At 51.0% G+C, this 19,420-nt stretch overlaps 2 protein-coding genes across 4 annotated transcripts in view; one reads left to right on the top strand and one right to left on the bottom strand.

Moving 5' to 3' along the window:
* Window positions 1-212: 212 nt before the first annotated feature.
* On the bottom strand, window positions 213-6,337 carry YARS1 (tyrosyl-tRNA synthetase 1). The gene is made up of 14 exons (XM_074894122.1): window positions 6,205-6,337; window positions 6,021-6,085; window positions 5,593-5,739; window positions 5,304-5,479; window positions 4,941-5,070; window positions 4,516-4,596; window positions 4,091-4,183; window positions 3,751-3,886; window positions 3,437-3,522; window positions 2,866-3,001; window positions 2,412-2,506; window positions 2,078-2,271; window positions 1,794-1,935; window positions 213-860 (listed from the first exon to the last, which is right to left on the bottom strand). The coding sequence occupies exons 1-14, from the start codon at window positions 6,218-6,220 to the stop codon at window positions 750-752; spliced, it is 1,608 nt and encodes a 535-aa protein (XP_074750223.1). The 5' UTR covers window positions 6,221-6,337; the 3' UTR covers window positions 213-749.
* A 2-nt stretch (window positions 6,338-6,339) lies between these two features.
* S100PBP (S100P binding protein) overlaps window positions 6,340-19,420 on the top strand; it is a 28,682-nt gene continuing 15,601 nt past the window's right edge. For 2 of the 3 annotated variants that reach the window (XM_074894124.1, XM_074894125.1), the window contains exons 1-4: window positions 6,340-6,378; window positions 8,689-10,027; window positions 10,239-10,336; window positions 11,075-11,199. In XM_074894124.1, the coding sequence (XP_074750225.1) occupies window positions 8,825-10,027; window positions 10,239-10,336; window positions 11,075-11,199 (1,426 nt within the window). In that variant the 5' untranslated portion in view covers window positions 6,340-6,378; window positions 8,689-8,824. Of the gene's footprint in view, window positions 6,379-8,688; window positions 10,028-10,238; window positions 10,337-11,074; window positions 11,200-17,181; window positions 18,427-19,420 lie in introns of those variants that run through there. The other variant, XM_074894123.1, reaches the window with a different exon arrangement.

The raw sequence follows: 19,420 nt of genomic DNA, 5'->3' as shown, positions 1-19,420 counted from the left end.
CTGTGCTTCCTGGCTTGTAGCCACGGCTTTGCCCCAGGTGGCATCAGCCCTGCCCGGCGGTGGCGAGCTGTGGGGCAGACGCAGACCCCCAGCAGGCTGGGGCCTGGCCCCCGCTGCCCGCAGGGGGTGGGGAGAGGGCTCGGGCAGCCCTGAAACACTGGAGCAGAGCTGGCTGCCCCCCCCCCCGCAGAGACAGGCACAGCCCCCTGCACTCAGCTCGATTTTTTATTGGGGTTTACGACAGACAGATGGTTCCCGAGTCAGTGTTTAAGGCCCACGGGTGGCTCCTGGCCCAAGAGCATCACCGGCAGCGGCCGCAGCCCCGGGGCGGGGGGGCTGAGTGTGGAACAGGGAGGGGGGCCCGGGCAGAGCAGGGGACAGTGGGGGTCTGCCCGGCTGCCAGGCAGCTGCCCCCAGCTCCATGAGCAGCAACACAGGTTTGAGCAAGCAGCCTTCCCTTTCTGCCCCCGCCGCAGCGCCCGCAGGTGCCATCCCAGTGGGGAGCAGCAGCGTCCAGTCCGTGGCCCAACTGGGAGCGAGCCGATGGCCCCAGCGTAGGTCCCTTCGGTGCGGTGCCACCACCAGTCCTCAGAGCTGGCCCACAGGCTGCAAATTCAGTCCCAGAGCCCCCGCAGGGCTGCGCCCCTGGCCTGGGGCACTGGGGAGGAGGTGGCAGGGACCGGGGCGGAGAGCCTGGCTGAGGGCGGCGGGGGCCAGGCGGGAGGCACGAGCAGCGGCTCTGGCACTTGTTAGCTGATGCTCCCACCCTTGAGGCTTTTACAGGAGACTCGCCCCAGCTTGGTCAGGAAGTTTCTCTGTTTCCACTGGGCAACACAGTCCTCAGAGACGCGGAAGTCAGCCTGGGGAGCAGAGCAGGGCAGGCAGGGTCAGGCCTGGGCTGCTAGCGGGGAGGTTTCACAGAATCATCTCGGTTGGAAAAGCCCTTGAAGCTCCTCCAGCCCAACCATGAACCTCACCCTGACCGTTCCCAACTCCACCAGATCCCTCAGCGCTGGGTCAACCCGACTCTTCAACCCCTCCAGGGATGGGGACTCCCCCCCTGCCCTGGGCAGCCCATTCCAACGCCCAACAACCCCTTCTGCAAAGAAATCCTTCCTAAGAGCCAGTCTGACCCTGCCCTGGCGCAGCTTGAGGCCATTCCCTCTCGGCCTGGTGCTGGTTCCTTGGCTCAAGAGACTCATCCCCCCTCTCTGCACCCTCCTTTCAGGCAGTTGTAGAGGGCCATGAGGTCTCCCCTCAGCCTCCTCTTCTCCAGACTAAACCCCCCCAGTTCCCTCAGCCGCTCCCCATCAGACCTGTGCTCCAGACCCTGCACCAGCTCCGTTGCCCTTCTCTGGACACGCTCGAGTCATTCAATGGCCTTTTTGGAGTGAGGGGCCCAAAACTGAACCCACTCATCGAGGGGCGGCCTCACCAGTGCCGAGCACAGGGGTCAGATCCCTTCCCTGTCCCTGCTGGCCACGCTAGTGCTGATACAAGCCAGGATGCCATTGGCCTTCTCGGCCACCTGGGCACACTGCTGGCTCCTGTTCAGCTGGCTGGCAACCAACCTCCTCAGGTCCCTCTCTGACTGGCAGCTTTCCAGCCACTCCTCCACGTTTGTCCCCTCCATGGCTTTTCTGACCGTGGCAAACACAGGAACTGAGCAGCAAACAGCTAATTTGGGGTCACCCAGAAGTGGGGACCTCCATGGCCCTAAGCACTGCCCCACTCGACGCCTGGAACCCCAGCTACTCTGAGCTGTGGCCCAGCCCCCTGGCGTAATCCCTCACCTGCAGCTTCTCAAAGACCTTCTTCTTCGGCTTGAGCTCATCGTCAGGCTCACCGCCCTCGTAGCCCTCCACGTAGACGCGCTCCCCGGCGCAGCACCCAGCCGGCGGGTCCAGGGGCTCCACCTGCCGTGGCTCCCCGAGGCTGCAGCGGGGTGTGGAGGAAGCAGAGTCACCCCAAGGCGGTACCCACACACCCCTCAGCACCACCAAGCTCTGGGGCAGGAGAGAGGGGGTCCAGATTGTACCCCCAGGGCAGGTACGGCCCCAATATCCCCCTCCCTCACCTGGAGGCACACAGCACCATGCCCTGCGACTCCACACCCCTCATCTTCTGGGGCTTGAGATTGCAAAGCAGCACCACCAGCCTGTCCTGCAGCTGCTCCTTGGGGACGAACTGCACCAGGCCACTGACCACGGTGCGGGGCTCAGGCTCGCCCACGTCGATCTTCTCCACGTACAGGCTGTCAGCATCCGGGTGCTGCCAAGCAGAGGAAGGTGAGGAGCAGTGAAGGGGACTGGGGTGGCAGAGTAGAAGGGGGCAGAACCCCCCCTCACATGCACTGAGTGCCTGTGTCCCCACGGGGGAAGGTTGCTCCCCTCTCCCCGTTGCGCTCGTACCTTTTCCACACTGATCACTTTGCCAACGCGGATGTCCAGCCGGGATGGGACCACGGTCTCCGGCTCTGAGTTCTTGGTGCCCTTCTCTGCAGGCTCTGCGGTGAAAAGGGAACAGTTGCACCACTCAGCGTGAACCCAGGGAGCTGGCCAAGCCCTGGGGAGCTCACAGTGAACCCCAAATGCTGGCCCTGGGGCCTTCTGAATTCCCTGCTTGTCTCTACACCAGAAAGCACAGTCCCTCCTCCGCTCTGCTGGCCTCTCAGGCACCAGCAAAGTGTAGTGGCATCCATCTTCTCCAGGGCAGGCAAACAGCCCTGGCGTCGGCCTTTCCTCACCCTTCACAATGCTTCCCATGGCTGCTCCCAAGAGTTTCAGAACTTCTCTCTAACCTCAGTCCCTGGAGGGATTCTCTCCCACCCAGCCCCACTTCCCCAAGCTCCCAGCACCTCCTTACTGGCTTTGGACGGGCTGGGATACGCTGCATTGGTCAGCTTCTTCAGTTCCGGGCTGTTGAATTTCTCTCTGATGGGGTCAAGCAGTTTGTTCAAGGCCACTTCCACCGAGTTCTTCAGGTCTCCAGGATGCACGACCTGTATCACGACAAACAAGACGGATTCCTGCATCGTCTCCTCCAGGCCAGAGAGGTAGGAAGTGGAGACGAAGCAGGGCAGGGAGATGAACCCCAACCCTCCGATTCCCCCTCAGACAACAGACCCCTCTTCTGGACACTGTTACTTGCAGCCTCAGCTGGGAACAGCTGAAAACAGTTAAACTGCTGCTCTGTTCCAGGACGTGGCTGACGTGGTCCTGTCCTGCACCAGGACAGCTGGTGCCCCACATCCTTCACCCATCCTCTCACCTTTGGGCTCTCCTGACAGGGAGCACCCTGCCACCCTACAGCCACTGGGCCACGCTCTGCTCCACACCTCATCCCAGAGCGGATTTCCATCTCCTGCTGCTGCTCAGAGTCCTCCCCCAGTGCTCTCAGGAGCCTCAGCGACAGGGTTCAGTCCTCCGGCACTCACCTGCTCAGCAAAGTCCTTCTCCAGGGCCTCATAGGCTGTGTAGGTTTTGTTTCCTCCCCACTTTTCTTCTCGCAGAACCACAAACTCTGCGACACACCGATTTTAAGGCTCAAATTAACTCAAGCAAAGACACACCCGCTGCTCAGCAATATAAACCACCCACCCCACTTTGCCCAAGAGCTGAGGGGGACCACAGCAGGGGCTGGGGAGGGGGCACTCAGGGGCAGCCTGCTTCACGGGACACCCACTCCCATCCCCTCCTCTTATCCACAGGAAAAATGAGACCCAGCGCCCGAGTGTGGTGAGCCCCTCACCTGACTTGAGGGGAAAGAGGACGTGCTTGATGAAGGAGAGAACACCGTTGTTCTCCACGTTCCCTGGCTCGCAGAAAGCTTTCTTCAACTTCTTCTTCACATCCTCCTTGCGGTCCAGAAGATCAATCTTTGAGTCCTGCAGGAAGAGATTTCTGCAACCCTTTACCCAACCTCTTGCCCAAAAGATACAACTCCTGCTGGAGTTGCTGCAACTTCTTCTTAGACCCCAGTGTGAGCAGAGAGAGAAGTCACCTTCTCTTGGGGTGCAGCCTCTCTGCCCCCAGCCATTAAGCCATCCCCCTGCAGAGCCCCTGACCACAGCCACCGTTCAAGGACCAACCTCTTCTGACGAGCTCATTTTGCTGCCTGTCAGGCCAGGAACCATGGGGTTCATCAAATGGACGCGCTTGGCATAGCCCAGGGAAGGAAGGTACTAGGAAAAAGTAAGGAGGCAAGTCGTGGACAATCTTCTTCTGAAGATCAGCTTTAACTCACAATCCCTGTTTGCTCCTGGCTCCAGATTAACTTGGGGACCCAGGATAACAGGACTCAGAAAGCTATTGTGAGTTCACAAGGCATGGAGAGGCACAGCCAGGGATGCCCAGCAGCACACCAGGGCCCTGCAGACCATGAGAGCTGCAGCGAAGAGCACTGCGGTGCCAACCAAAATCCCAGACATGCTTCTCCCAATGGATTAGTGAGTGTTTGAGCCCTGCCCTGGGCACCAGCATCGCAGAAGGCTCAGAAATCCCCCCCATTCCTGACCTTCTCTGCAAAGGTGAATATCTTCCTCTGATCGACTCCTCCAAACTGTGCGTCGACCTTGAGGTACTCCTCATCCAGGGCCTGCGGAGAGACACACACAGCCTTGAGGCTGGACACAAGACTCCACCCTCCAGCTGTGCTCAGCCTTCAGAGGTCCTGCCTGTCCCCCAGGACGTGCCCAGTCTCTGCCAGGCACTCCCGCCCTGGGAAGGATGGGAGCTCTCTGGACCGCCTGCTGTCCTGCAGCTGGCCAAAGTCGCTGTAGAAGCAGGTCTGTGCTTGTGTTATGCTTTGTGCTGCTGCCAGGTGTAATATTGAGGTGGAGTAGAACGACCTTGGCATTCAGCCTCAAGTGTTCCTGTGGTCCTGGCTTTGCCCAGCACCTCCCTGGCCAAGAAGCTCTGATGACCTGCCTCGCCACGCACCTGCAGGCCGGGGTAGAGCAAACCGCTCAGCAACGGGTGCTCCACCTGCTTCACCACCTCTGCTCCCGCCTTCTTCGCGTCGTGCTGTGTCACCACGGACGAGAGGCGGTACACGTCCAGCGTGTACTCCCTGCAGGGAGGGACAGCACTGTCAGCACTGGCGAAGGGGACATCTTTTAGAGCTGCTTCGCACAAATGCTGGTTCTGGCCACATCAAGAGGAGCCAAGGCCTGGAGGCACCTTTATTTTGTTCCCTGAATGACAGTGCCTGGGAGCAGGCTCAGGAACAGGGCAAGCTCAGGAACAGCAGTGCCCTGGGTCAGGTTTTCCCTTCCCAAGGGGACCAGGCGCCTCAGGACTCACTTGCTGAGCTGGTAGTCAGTGCCCCGGACGAACTTCAGCTTTTCCAGGGGCACCCCAATGCTCTCCAGCATGGCTTTGATCACGTTCTCGTAATAGCGGGTGCGCAACTCCAGCAGCTCCCAGGGGGCCTTCATGTTGTCCAGGTAAGCATGGAGGTCAGCAAAGAGTATCGTCACCTGGTGCGGAGGGGGACAATCAGGGCCACACGAGTAAGGGGAACTGCACGTTCCCATCTGTCAGCATGGTGACAAAGTCCCACAGGGTCCGAGCTCCCAGCCTGGCCCCGTACCTCACACCCTGCCTTCAGGAAGTCTGCGATCTTGGACATGGGCACGAAGTAGGCCACGTGCGGCTTGCCTGTGGTGGCGGTCCCCCAGTAGATCTTCAACTCTCGCTCCTTCAGGATGGCCATGAGCTTATCCTCCCCCAGCACCTCCTGTGGAGGGCCAAGACACACACCTGGCACAGCTGAGCCTCCCCGGGAACACGCGGGGGTGGGTGGGGGAGGACGCGGGCAGGACAACGGCCTGGCGAATAGCTGAGCCCCAAGGCGCGCCCCGGCTTCGGCCCACCCTGCCTGCAGCACGTCCCCGGGGCTCCTGCCGGTTCCAGAGTCTGATCCGGGCCCCCTCCGCTACACCCAGGGCCTGCTCCGGCCCCGATCCTCCCTCCCGGCCTGCCTCGATCCCGCCGCTGCCCCCATCCGCCCCCCAGTACCTGCAGGTTCCGGGTGATGAGGTGATACTTCTCCTGTGGGCCGGGTGCGGGCTCCATGGCGGCGGCTGCAGAGAACGAGACAGCGTTACCGGAACCACCAGCGCCCCCGGAAGCAACCGGGAGCCCCCCGAGGCCCTGCCCAGTCCCGAAGCCGCACCGGTCCCCCCGGCCCAGCCCCACCAACCTCCCCCGGGTTGCATCAGCTCCGCTCGGCGCTCGCCTGTCGCGCCTGGACGTCACTTCCGCCGCCGGAGCGCCGAGCTGCCGATGGGAGGGGCGGGGCCTCGCTCCGCCAATGAGACGGCGCGGCGCGCGCAGGGGGGGGCCGAGGCCGTCCGCGCCGTTAAAATGGTGGCGGGTGAGCGCGGCGCGGCCTGCTCCGCTGCCGGGCCCGGCATAGGCCATTTATTTGTCTTAGTGCAGCTTTCTCTTTATTTTTTGGGGGTTCTTTTCTGCTTTTTCCGGTTCGGGGCTCTGGGGGGACACCCGTGCCTGGGGGGGCGGGTCTGGCCGGGAGGAGGAGCCGGGGACGGGCCTGGGCTCCTCCTTCAGGGCGGTGTCGGCCCCGCGCAGCGCGGTTGGGGCGGGGGTTGGGCGGCCCGGGGAGGTGCCCGGGGTTTGGGGAGCTGAGAGGGGGCCGCTGAGGTAGAGTAGGCTCGTGAGTAAAAGAGTGGCGAGATCAGGGAGCTGCGGAGGTGAAACGCTGGGATTTGCCGTTGTGCTGTCGGGGGAGATGAGAGCACGATCCCCATCTCTGGAGATTTTGCTTTGTCAGAGAAGAGATGGGGTGGGCAAATGACAGGGCTGAGAGGACTGTTACCCTGTGGCCCCTGATTATTTTCTCTAGCGTTTGTGGCCTGCTCCCCATTCTCTCTTCAGGGACAGAGCCTGGAGCAGTGCAGTGCTGCAGGCTTGTGAGATCAGTGTCTGGCTGTGGGGAGTGGAGCGGGCAAGGTGGTCAGTCCATGAGCTTTGGCAGAGCTGTGTTTCTCAGTAACTTTGTCCTTTGATCTCATTGTTTACCGAAACTGTGCTAGAAACCCACATAAAAGTGTGGAACTCTCCCAAGAGCCTTCCTTTGGCAGCCCCCAGGCAAATGGCTGGTGGTTTTGCAGTTGGGGGTGAGCTGGCTCCAGCGTGGTCTGACCGTAAAAGCACTAGTGCTGGGGTGAGGGACATGGTGAGAGGACAGCAGCCTTGTCTGACATCAATTGAAAAGTCATTTAAACTGTTCTGAAGCATTACCCTGGTGTAAATCCTTGAACAGCCCCCAAATTCAACACGCTTTTACGGGGAATGGCAGGGGGCTCTGTCTGGGCTCATACATCGTTGGTTGCATAGTTACCAGAGCTCTGCTTCCAGAATCAGCTGATGTAGGGCTGAAAGTACAGACCCAGCGTAGGTTGTAGTTAGGTGAATTGGGAAGGTCACGGCAGTAAAGAAACCATTTCACTGTCTGCAAGCTGAGCACGTAAACATCTCCAAATGTACTTTTTGTAAGCCAGTTCCAGTCTTAAAATGTTTGGTTCTCTTTCAAGTCCTTATTGGTTAGGAGCTAGATTATCAGACTGCTACACTCTGTAGGACTAAATCCATGTTTAATTTGGTTTTATTTGCCTTTTGTTTCTCTTTGAAGCACTTAAGCACTTGTAGCTAAATAGCAGAACTCCAGGCAAGTACTATCTAGTGAGGACTACCTGTGACTCCATATGCTCTTGTATAGGTTTTGTGTGTGCATAGGTGATTCCTGAGGTATTTTCTTTCTTCGGTGTGGCTACAGCATTATTCTGGAAGTGCTGATTTGTATTATTTGGACAGAATGACAAGAGGAAGCAGCAGAACTGTCTGGGTTTTATTCCTGGAGTAGGTAACCCCCTCCCTTTTTGAAAGCAGAAAGACAAAAGGTATTCCTTTAAATCTCTTGGTCAAAGAGGACAGGAAATACCTTTCCTTAGTCGAGATTCTCCTGCTGGGTGAGAGTCAAATACAGGGCTTTCAAGTCAAAAGATTCATGTTAGTGTGAGTCCTCACTAAGAGGAAAACAGGTTTTGTTTTTTTAAACTTTTTTGCTTTTAAACTATTGCATTTTACAGGAAGGTTCTTTATCTTCTGATCTTTCATTATAATATGTGTTTTGTATGAGTGTGTTAGTGACTAATACACTTCTGAATGTCCTCTGAGCTCCCTGAGTTAATCTTCTGTTGCTCAGTTTTTCCTAACTCAAAAAAGACTTTTTATTTGTTTATTTTTTTAGTATCTTTGAAGGACAGAGGTGGGGGTTAGGAGATGGAGAGCAGTCTGTGAGGCTTTAATAGCCTAAAGTGTGCTCTGTACTTTAAATGTAGAGAATGCAATTTGTGAATACTGGTATCTGGTGTTAGAATGACTGATTCACAGCAGCTTTGGAGGAGATGGTGCAGACTGTGGTGGTGATTTGGACTTGTATTAGTCCTGCTTGGCTGCCTGCCAAACAACCTGAGAACACTTACGGAATGAGGGACTGTTTGTTATATGTTGTTAAGACCTGAAATGGTCAGGAGTAGAGGTAACAGAGATCAAGGAGTTAAAACTGCTGTGCTTCAGCTAGTGTTTTTGCCTTCCTCGTTACATTACTGCATCTTTGGGAAACAGCTGAGTTTCTTTTATTTAAGATGTTTTTTGTTGGCAGGTTGGAGCTGACTCCTGCTGATTTCTTTTCTGAAAGGACTGATCGAAGGGCACCAGGATCAGATGAACTTCAGAAGGGGCTTCTAGAGCTGTAAGAGAAGGCACAGAGTCACCGAGATACAGGAACCAACAGCAACATGGATGACTGTTCCCCTCACGCCTCTGGGCTTTGTCTTTGTCATGAATGCAAACCTACTGTTCATAGTACAGTTGCTGGAGTCAAAAGGTTGTTGGATTCCTCAGAGCAGGTTGAGGCCCTGCAGTCAGCTAAGAAAGGTTGTGTGCCGAGGCATGACTCTGGCACTTCAGATCCATCAGAGAAATCGTTGCGTTCTTCCCCAGGTTCTGCCTCCTTTCAAGGATCCTTGCACTTTCTAGATTATACTGGCCATGATGACCTTGTTGCCAGTTCTTCTGTGCCAAAATATGATGATGTAGTCATTTCTCTAGATATAACCAGATCTTTTGGTGATAGTGAGCCAGATGACTCCTTGTTGGAACTGTCAGATGGTGAAGAAGGGAATTCTTCTTTCAGTTACACTGAGGAAGAGATCCAGGAAATCCTGGCAGATGATTGTGTGGAATCTGAGCAGTACCTAACTAGAAAAAGCAGTCTGAGCCAAAATATAAATGGAGAGAGTGAAAAGGATGAGAGCAGCAGGTACTCCAGGGCATCAGTCGTCAGCGAAGATGCAAATGCAGAGTCAAAGATCGCAGAGAAACCAAATGACTCTGTGTCCAGAGAGTGTTTTTCAGTCAGCTCTGAATGCTCTCCTAGCCCTTTGAATGAAAGTGCCAGTTTGGATGAGAACCATCTGCAGTCAGCCCAGGTAACTCGCATGTTATTTGACCTTGACATTCAGAAGCTTCTGAGTCTTAGCCCAATTGATGCTGATTATGTAGATGAGCCTCAGGAGGACAATACTTTGGAAGAAGCCGAAAGAGAAGCTTCAGAAGGAATCACAAATGATTGCCTCGAGTATGCTAAAACTGGTAGTAGCTGTGTTCTTGAAGACTCCTTGGAGGGGCTGATGTCTAATGGCTGGCAAAGCCTGGATGTGGACGGCCTGGGAAAGACTCCCTTTACCAGCAGAGATGTGTCCCACTTCTGGGGTGATCCTGTGGGAAGATCCACGCCCTCTTCTGACCTGGCCTGTGACCAGAGGACAGCTGGTGAGAGCTCAACACCCGTGTTGCTGAGGTGTCCCACGCCATCTTCTAGAATCCGAAACCAAGAACTTCCCAAAGCAACAAAGAGCTGTTTTTCAAGGAAATTAGACTCTCTGGAGGATGATGAGGGGGAATCTACAGAAGCTGAGCAGCCATCAAACAGCATTAAAGTAAACACACATCTTAATCGTAACTAAAATTTTTAAATTCCATTCCTTTGATTTGTACTCGCAGTAATGCCCGTATGCACACAAGTGTGCATTTTTACAGAGTAAGGGAAGGTTTTTTGAGAAGACTGATTTTTATATAACTGTATAAGCAAGACTTACATGGACTGATTTTTTTATTAGGTCTTAATCCCCTTTTTCCTTACCTTTCTAGTTAAGTGATACAGCTGTAGGCCAGATTGGGCAGGGAGAGACAACCAGTGGGAAGAAGCCTGGCCAAGTTATTCCAGTGCCACAGGAGGAGGAAGAAAGGTAATTTCTTAGGAGCCTCTAAATGTCTTTGCACTTTGAAAAACGTCCCAGCAGTTTCCTAAACCAGTCTGGTTGGTCGTGTGCTGCTGGTTTTGTCTGAAATAGGAGGGAGAGTACTTAATATTTTTCCCTGTAAGATACTGTAAGAGGGAGAATAATATAGAGCTGGTCCGAATGGGAAAGAAGGTTGCTGGGCAGTGGTCTGCAGGGCAGAAGAGGGTGTTTGTGCTGGCTTGGCTTGTTGGGCGCCCTCCTTCCGGAGTGGTTTCCGGCAGGTGGCAGCAGCAGAGCAGCTCCGGGCGCTGCAGAAGCCAGCCCTGCTCAGGATGGTTGGCTTCTGCTCTCTGGTGCTCCTGGGCCTGGAGTTGTCAGTTGGTGGTTCTTCCCTGTGGCCGCTGCGGACCTGCTGCACTCAGATGTTCTGTGTGTTGTCGTTGCCGGTGTGGCCTTGAGTAAGATGAAAAATCTCCTGCTTTTGAGGGCCCGCTGCAGGTTCCTGGCTTGTTAGTCAGGACAGTGACTTGCCGGTTCACTCAGCTGACACTCCTGCTTTGCTCTCGGTGTGTTCCCTCTGCAGCTTTATTCAAATAAATATTTCTATTTTTCCAATCGTAGACTAGTGCTACAAGAAGTTCATGCCTGTAATAGTTCTGCAGGGTAATTTCTCCCCCTCTATCTTCTATAACCTAATTTGACAAATTGTGTAAAAAAAAATTAACGCTGTCTTTTATTTTAAAGACTGAATCAACGGACATGCATTTCGGAAGCGGAGCTGAGCCAAAGAAACATTTCTATCCAGACTGTGTGCATCTATACAAAGAAAACTGTGACTCCTACACCAAGTAACCCCCAGATGGGATGGGGTAAGGCTGTACTGGTGAGAGGGCAGAGTGGAGGATAGATACCATAGCAGGAGCCCTGGCTGCTGCACTTTGACATTTTGAATATACTTCTTTTTTAGAGGGAAATAAAATGGCCTGCTACACTGGCTAGTGCTGCCACGCACAGGGTTCCCGTCCAGCAATCAGTCTTGTTCCAGGACTGGTTCAGAGGAGTTTTGTAGCTTGGGATACCTGTGAAACATTAGACAGGGGACTTGCTGTAGCAAATCAGGGATGCTCCCAAAACAGGCCCACGTTACCTGGGAAGAACAGGGCTGAGCTCTGGCTCGTTGTGTTGGGATGTGACTTGTTCTTGTCAGTCCACAACTATGCACCCAGAATCTTTAGCTTAAGTTCTGAGATTTGGATTTACTACTGACACCTTCTACACATTGCCCCACTCAGCGGTGTCATCCAAGATCTATCGACTGTGGAGGGTTAAAGGAAGGTGTCTGTAAAGAGCAGGTACTGCTCTTCAGCTGATATCCGTATCTGACGGGTTGATGGGTAGAACTGGGATGTTCTGAAGGGCAAAGAGTCTTCTGGTAGCTTCCAGAGATGGCCTCCCACTGTGGTTATTCTGAGTGTTCATGGGCACAATAATTGTCATTTCTTGAGAGTTATAAGAAGCTGACAGTTTTGTGGCTCATTGCATGGAGCCTGCACTTATCTGGGCAGCACGAACAGCTGCATAGCCACAGGGCTGCTTTCCAGTGTATGAATACAGCATAAGTAATGCAGATGGGACTACGCAAGGAAAGCTAAAATGGCCTGTTTTCTCTTCCTTTCAAATTAAAAATGCAAGACGTATGTTCTGAGTCACAGAAAATCAGGCAGGAGTTCCAAATGAACAAGGCTGGTGAGTGAGAGAGATCTATTTTGCTGGGGAAGAACATTGTCTGTGATGCACACAATTTGATTTTCTTATTAGTGCAAACCTCTCTTATTCCAAATAGCTGTAGGCTTGGAATTCAGCCTGACAGACAGCGTGGGCTTTCCCAGTTGTCACAGAAAAACCTTCTCAGTGGGCTGACTTTGACCCCGTATGGTACTGCTGTGCACCTGGATCCGCAGCAACGTCTTGTGTATCATTTGCGTAGGAGAAGCAGAAATGCAGAATGATTCCAAGAAATTCCTAAAGGAAAATTAGCAGGTTTCAAAGCCAGCGAGGGAATTCCCTTTAGGAAGTGGTAACTAATATATTGCTGCTACAAATCTTTAGCTCTGTTTTGTATTGCAAATCTCCTGGCGTTTGTCTTACAGTAGTGTTTGACTTTACTATCCCCTCATCTACATGATCTGTCTGCTCTTCCTTGTATCCTGTCTTTTGCTCCTTGCTCGTATGTTGTCTGGGTGAATTACAGGCTGGCTACAGCAGAGGCTTTGTCTTTTCACTTATCTGCATGGTATCTTGCACTTGCAGGTTCTCTATAAATACAACTTTCTTAGATCTGTGTTGGGTGATTGTGCTAAAAGTTGCGCTGGCTAGGACACGTGTGATCTTTGAACATCAACTAGTTGGAAGAAATCCTTTTGTACTCAGTGTAAACTTTTGATATCTAACCATCTCAAGTGAGTTGGGAGATAACCCGTGTTTCTAGTTGTGATTCCTCTCATTCTAGTTTCTAGAGGATATTCAATCTGAATAGATAAATTTATTTGCAGCCTCCCATTGGAATCTAAATGCTTCTGAAGCTGCCTTGCAGCAGATGTAAAAATGAGATGGGCTTTGAACATCTGCTTGAAAATGGGTGGCTGAAACTGATAATTGACCACAAAAGATTTCTGCCAGCTGACCATTTGTTAGCATTCACACTTCATTATTGCCCTTTATCCAACAGTAAATAGAATCATATCCTTCTTGATGAGATCCTCCTCGGCAATTCTAGTTGGTTCAGTCTATAGAAGTAATGAGGCTCCTGCTTTTATAACTGTGACTTTTGGCACTGGGTGTTAGCACTCTGCTGCTTAGGCTTGTCCTCAGCAGTGTACGTAGGCCGACACACTGGAGGGAAGGGATGTGCCATCCAGAGGGACCTTCACAGGCTTGAGAGGCCTGTGCAAACCTCCTGAAGTTCAACAAGGCCAAGTGCAAGGTCCTGCCCATGGGTCAGGGCAATCCCAAGCACAAACACAGGCTGGGTGATGAGTGGGTTGAGAGCATGCCCAAGGAGAAGGACTTGGGGGTGTTGGTGGGTGGAAAACTGACTGTGAGACAGCAATGTGAGCTCACAGCCCAGAAAGCCAACCGTGTCCTGGGCTACAGTGAGAGAAGTGTGGCCAGTAGGGCGAGGGAGGGGATTCTCCCCCTCTACTATTGTGAGACCCCCCTGCGGTGCTGGGTCCAGCTCCGGGGTCACCAACATCAGAAGGACATGGACCTGCTCGAGCAGGGCCAGAGGAGGCCATGAAGATGCTCAGGGGGCTGGAGCACCCCCCTGTGGGAGAGTTGGGGGGGTTCAGGTGGAGAAGAGAAGGCTCCAGGGAGACCTTAGAGCAGCCTCCCAGGATTTAAAGGGGGCTACAGGAAAGGGAGGAGGGACTCTTGATCAGGGGGGTAGGGACAGGACGAGGGGGAACGGTTTTAACCTGACAGAGGGCAGATTTAGATTAGATCTAAGGCAGAAATTCTTCCCTGTGAGGGTGGGGAGGCCCTGGCACAGGTTGCCCAGAGAAGCTGTGGCTGCCCCCTCCCTGGAAGGGTTCAAGGCCAGGTTGGACGGGGCTTTGGGCAACCTGGGCTAGTGGAAGGTGGCCCTGCCCGTGGCAGGGGGAGTGGAACTAGATGGTCTTTATGTTCCCTTCCAACCCAAATCTATGATTTTTAAATGGACAGGGGAAGGACAGACTTAACAGGAAAAGCATTTCCCTCTCTAAACATAGCCTTCTCTTGGTTTCCACCCAAACATCTGTACTTCAGGAGATCTGCTTTCACAGGTCATTACCATTGCAATTATGCATATGGGATAGTGCTTGTACCACCTGCTGCTCAGCCAAGTATTCTCTTGTTATTTGGAGCAGGATCACTCTCAGCCGAGTCGTGCACCCCCAGGTACGTCCTGTCTGACCTCCAACCACTGCTTTCTCCAAGTGCTTTACCTAGCAGAACTCCACCAGGAGTTCTCCTTGAGGTGGTTTGTTTGGTGGAGGTTTACAATGCTTAGCAATTTTATCAGACTTCTTACGACCTGGGAGAAACTGGATAAATTATTTTCTTGGATCCTTTTTGAATCAAAGAGAGAGGAGGAGGGAATACCTTATAAAGAGTCACAGACCATCTGGGCTTACTGTAATAACAAAGATCAGTATCTTTAAAAAACAGACACACGAGGTTGAAGGTGATGGAAAGGGAAAATAGTATAAGGGAACATATGGAGAAATAAGTCTGTGAAATATAAATGAATGCTGTGCTAGCAGACTCTGCCTGGAAAGAGTCTGGTCTGATTGGTACTGAGCTGGCTGAGGGAAAAACTTTAATCTTCAAACAGTTCTTACCTGCCCAAACTCATTTTGCTTGAATGGAAAACATGCAAGGAAGGTACAGGACTTGGGCTGTGCTGACATACAGGAGGAATTACATTTATGGCTCAGCCTAGGAGGGAGATTTCACTTCAAAGCAAATGAAATCCACCTACAAACCCTAAATTTCAAGAGGGATGTGAGACGGGGTTTGGAGTAGGGGACGGGGTAGGAACTGATAAAGCAGATTGCAGGGAGGCTTATGGTGAGGGGAGTGGGCAGGAGGTGGCTGTTCTTAGCGGAGTGTGATACTCCCTAGTCTACACGACTGGTCCAGGGGCTTCTCTAGTGGCAAACCACATGGCTTTGATAATCAGGGCTCCTGGTTTCTAAACGAGGGTGGAACTTGCCTGAAAATCTCATCCTAAATCTGTAGCTTGATCTCAGCTGTTGTGGTAGGATGGGGGATGGACTGTGCCTGAAGAGACAGAAATCAAAACATTTTAAGTTCTGTTCCATGGCAGTTCAGTTTATCTAGGGTGTCATCGTCCCCTTTCCTCACGTGTAGTGGCCATAAGGGTTCTTACATGAGGCACTGTGATAATAGCTCTCCTCAAATACTTGAGGGGGTTGGCCTGCTCCTGCAACTCTGCCTCTTGTAGAGGAGCTCAAACCTCTTACAGGAGCAAAGCACTCATGAGTCATGGTGGAAGTTTGTGCAACTTCTTGTCTTCCCTCGGGTGAAGGGTGCACCCCTGACAGTAAGAAATGACCCCCCGCTGTTTCTGTGACCCATTTTAACTGTGAATCAGAATGGCAAGGGAGGGGGACTTCTATGTAGGAAGGCTGAGAATTTGTGAAAAGTTGTGATTTGTTCTAGTCACGCACACATCTTGCATCAGCTTGTTGCAGACAATGTGAACTGTGGTGTGATGGTGAGAGCTTGCCTTTTGTTAGCTGACTTAAAGTGCCTCCCTTCTTCCTAAACGATGCAGCCTGAAAACACGGATTTTTCAAGAACGCTTCTGCAATGTCTTGTAGAAGTATCTTTTTTTGACAAGAAGTTATTCCTTTGGGTAAATAAAAGCTGATAGTGCAGTTTATGAAGGAGACCTGGATTTGCTCAAGAGACGCTGTGTTCCCTGGAAAGGAGGAAGTGTTATACAGAACCCTGAGTCTCATTAATCACATGACTGCAGTGGCAGGATGGAAAAACCTTTGAGTTTTGACTGGGCAAGGACACACGCTGTTCTGTGCTGAGAGCACCTGGCAGCAGTGGACTTCAGCAAGGGCAATAGTCCAAGGAAGTTGCCTTGCACTGAGCAAGTACCTGTTCTGAGTGAGCAAAAGGGCAACTGCTACAGCGAGGTTGGAGTTACTGCTTGTTCTGTATTTTGTGACATGAATTCAAGGATTCTTGCATTGTATTGAACCATCTCTTGCTAAAAATTCTCTATGCAAGGTCTTCAGAAGTGCTGTTTTGAGTGGAGGGGCTTGTTCTGTGTGCCCAGATAGCACTGGCTGCAAGATCAGTAGTACTGGAGCGCTCGAGTAGTGAGGGAAGGTTTGGTGCTCTGTGACCCGTGTAACTCTGACCTAGAAAGACCTCCTGGAAGCGAGCAGCCTGTATGATCCAGTCATAACACAGCTTTTCTCAACTTTACAATAAATGTATACTGAGTGTAACACAGGTATCTCCCCAGCTGTTGGCATGACCACATTGCTTTTCTGGCTTGAACCTGTCTGGTCACGGGCTGCTCTTGCTGAGCAACTGCTGTAGGAAGGAAATTCTCTGTGTTGTGGATGTGATGACCCTGTGCCAACCAGATGTTCCTTCTCCAAACCAACTGGTTTTGATACTGTTTTTGCAGGAGTGACTCCTGTGGTGGTTTGTGCTCCTTCAGATGGGTCTGCAGTTTATAAATGCGATTTCCTGAGTTATGCTGATGCCTCTGCACAAATGTGGAAAAAAAAAAAAAAGATAGAATTTTTCAAAATGCAGAAGCAAAGTAGCCTCTAATAATCAGAAAAGCTTTGTAACACTCTGAGGCCTGGAGATAACCAAGCTCATAGAAATGTAATTTGTTTTTTATCTTGCTCCTGTAAGACTGCTTAAAGTTTGTGGGGTTTTGTCTTGTTATTTCAGAACATGCTTAGATAGAGCAAATGAAAGTATTTCATGTGTGTACAGCACTTTGTGAGGAAAATTTGCTTCTTTAAACTGCTTTGTAGTCCAGCCTTCAGCCTTCTCTGCTGGGCCAGGGAGAGGGAGCTTTGCAGAGAAGGTAATAAAGCACAAGGCAGTGTTCCTGAAAGGACGGTCTTTATTCACGTTGTTACTTACCAAGGTGCCTTCTTAGAATGTGGTTTCTTTTTTAAAACAAGAAAAATAGGTACCAGCTGCAAGCCCTCAAGGAATGAGGAAGGCTTTTTCAGAGAAGGTGCTGTTCCAGCCTCTCATACATGTGCTTCTCTTGTGTTTAACTATTTTACTTACTTTTGCAGAAATTACCCAAGGTCCAACAAGAAACCTACCCAAAGGTACAGCTGTACACAGTGGGTGAGCACGAACTTGGTCAAACACAATGATTTCTAGAGCATTCCTGACCACGTCCAGCGTAGCCCTGTCACAGCCTTTTCTAATGTTTGATGTTGCTGCTGAGGGACTCTGCTGGTTCTTGTTCTGCATTTGGAGTTGTTTGTAATTGTTCTGGTTTTGAGTGGTTTGTATTTTGACAAGTTGTTTTTATGTTTTTTATGATCTGTTTTTAAGAAGGCCGATGGAAGTTTCTGTGTTTTAGAAACGTTTGGAACTGGTTTTGAAATGCAGTTTAAATGTGGTCTGTTTTGTGTAGGCAGCTTCTATATTTTGCATCAGTGTTATTCTTTGAACTGCAAACAGTCCCTTCAGAGTAGGTAACAAATGTAGTTGGTGTTCAAGAGGCAAGATTGCATGCTGGATGTGAGGATGTAATATTTCAATGATGGAAACTGGAAACTGTGCTTTGAAGTGGAAAAACTTTTCTTTAAAGCATGCTCTTAAACCTTGGCACTATATCTCCTACAGCGATTGGGCTCTCTTTGAATAACATTAAGGTTTGAAATTGTAAAAACAGCTTGTGGCTGCTGTCATCCTCCATTTGACAAAGTTGTGTTAGTTTACTGTAAACTCAGAAGCAGCTGTTGATTTACCTGGTTTGGTTATGTCTTGTCTTGTTCTGTTGTTTCTGTCCCTGAAAAGTTTGCCTTTTTGATTGTTCTTGTTTCATTTGTAACTTTTCTTGTAAAAATGTTTCATGAGGTTTGCACTTCGGTTCATCAATATTTTGCACCTGTTAGATGTAGTTTTCTGCTGTGTTATCTCCTTCCACTTGCCTGCTTTCCGGACTGCCCAGAAGAGTGTGACCTCATGTTCATTTAAGCTACACGGTCCGACACTACTGGTCTCTCTGCTGCCTCCATCTCCTTCACTAACAGACAATAGAAACTCCAGATTATTTGGAGGATTTGTAAAACAAAGAGATGGGTTGATCTTCTGAAAAATGCTCTTTCCAGGGGTGTTAGCAGGGCCTGCACAGGCTTTATGAACCCTTTAGGCGTTTATATGTGGATTTCAGAGAGCAAATTAGGTTTATTCATGGAGAAAATTGTACTATATTTTAATTATAGTAATTTCTATTTTTTGGTGACACTTTTGGCTACAGTGATTTTAAAGAAATAAAATTTAGGTACAGTACTAATGTTTTTCAATGTTGTGGTTCATCTATTTTATTATTTTGCCCTTCTGTAGCACCTTTCAAATCTGGAATGGGACAGGAGGAAGTGGCTTTAAAAAGCAGGCAAAGTTTGTCACTGTCCTAGATGTGCAGTGACTGAGGCACAGAGAATGGAAGTAATTTGTCCAAGGAATAAGCAGTGAAGCTTGGAACAGAGCCTGGTATTGCCTGACTGCACCAACTCCTAGATGATACTGCCTCTGTGAACGGAGTAATCCATATACAACAATTTCGTGGGCTGGGGGATGTCTTTTTTTTCTGATGGGTTGTACAGGCATGGCTGGTGCATGCCCAGTGTTAGGGCTTTGTGTTGATAACTGACCTTCTTCAGTTAATAATATGTTCTTAATGCCAGCACAGTCTCTCATGTGGCTTTTACCACTGTAGATTTTGCTTGCAGAGAGTCTTGCATAGAAAGAAAAGGTGACGTCCCTTGGCAGCCATTGGTCGGGTAGCGTGCGGATTATTAGCCCATGGCAACTGTTGTCTTTTAAACCAGTGAATCCCACGTATTAAAGTGAAGAGACATCTCTGAAAAAGGAATCGTTTACTTGTTGTCCTGAGGGCAATTTCACGTGCTGTCCGGGTTGTTGTCGTATCTGTGAAGTCCACCTGCTAACACACATAATGAAGGAAGATGATTTGCTTCAAATCTCCCCATTCCAGGCAGTTTGAAGAGGCAAGTGGGATAGCAGGAGCCTGACTGCCGAGGCTGTTCCCCCCTCCCTTGTGAAAGCAGACTTTATCTGATACTAAACTGCCAACAGACTGGCTCTTTGAAGGCCCAGAAGTAATGCAGGCCTGGTGGCAGCTGTTGCAGTCACATACTGCTGGGATAGTGAAGCTCTGTCTCAACCGGTGATCGATGGTTGCTGCTGATCAGCAATGATATAGTGGAGCAGGAACACAGCGGTAGGAAGACCACAGGCAGTCTGGTGCCTTTGCTGTGCACGAGGAGGTGTTGCCTT

This window comes from Strix uralensis, chromosome 25, assembly GCF_047716275.1.
Source record: "Strix uralensis isolate ZFMK-TIS-50842 chromosome 25, bStrUra1, whole genome shotgun sequence".
NCBI lineage: Eukaryota > Metazoa > Chordata > Aves > Strigiformes > Strigidae > Strix > Strix uralensis.
Note: the sequence above shows the minus strand (reverse complement) of the source record. Positions and strands in the feature narration are given on the sequence as shown.

What these genes read in the sequence shown, in the direction of transcription:
- YARS1 (XM_074894122.1), bottom strand. An exon ending in TGCTCTACCCCGGCCTGCAG is followed by an intron (nt 4,597 to 4,940) that starts GTGCGTGGCGAG and finishes GTCTCTCCGCAG; the next exon opens with GCCCTGGATGAGGAGTACCT. An exon ending in TATTCACCTTTGCAGAGAAG is followed by an intron (nt 4,184 to 4,515) that starts GTCAGGAATGGG and finishes ACTTTTTCCTAG; the next exon opens with TACCTTCCTTCCCTGGGCTA.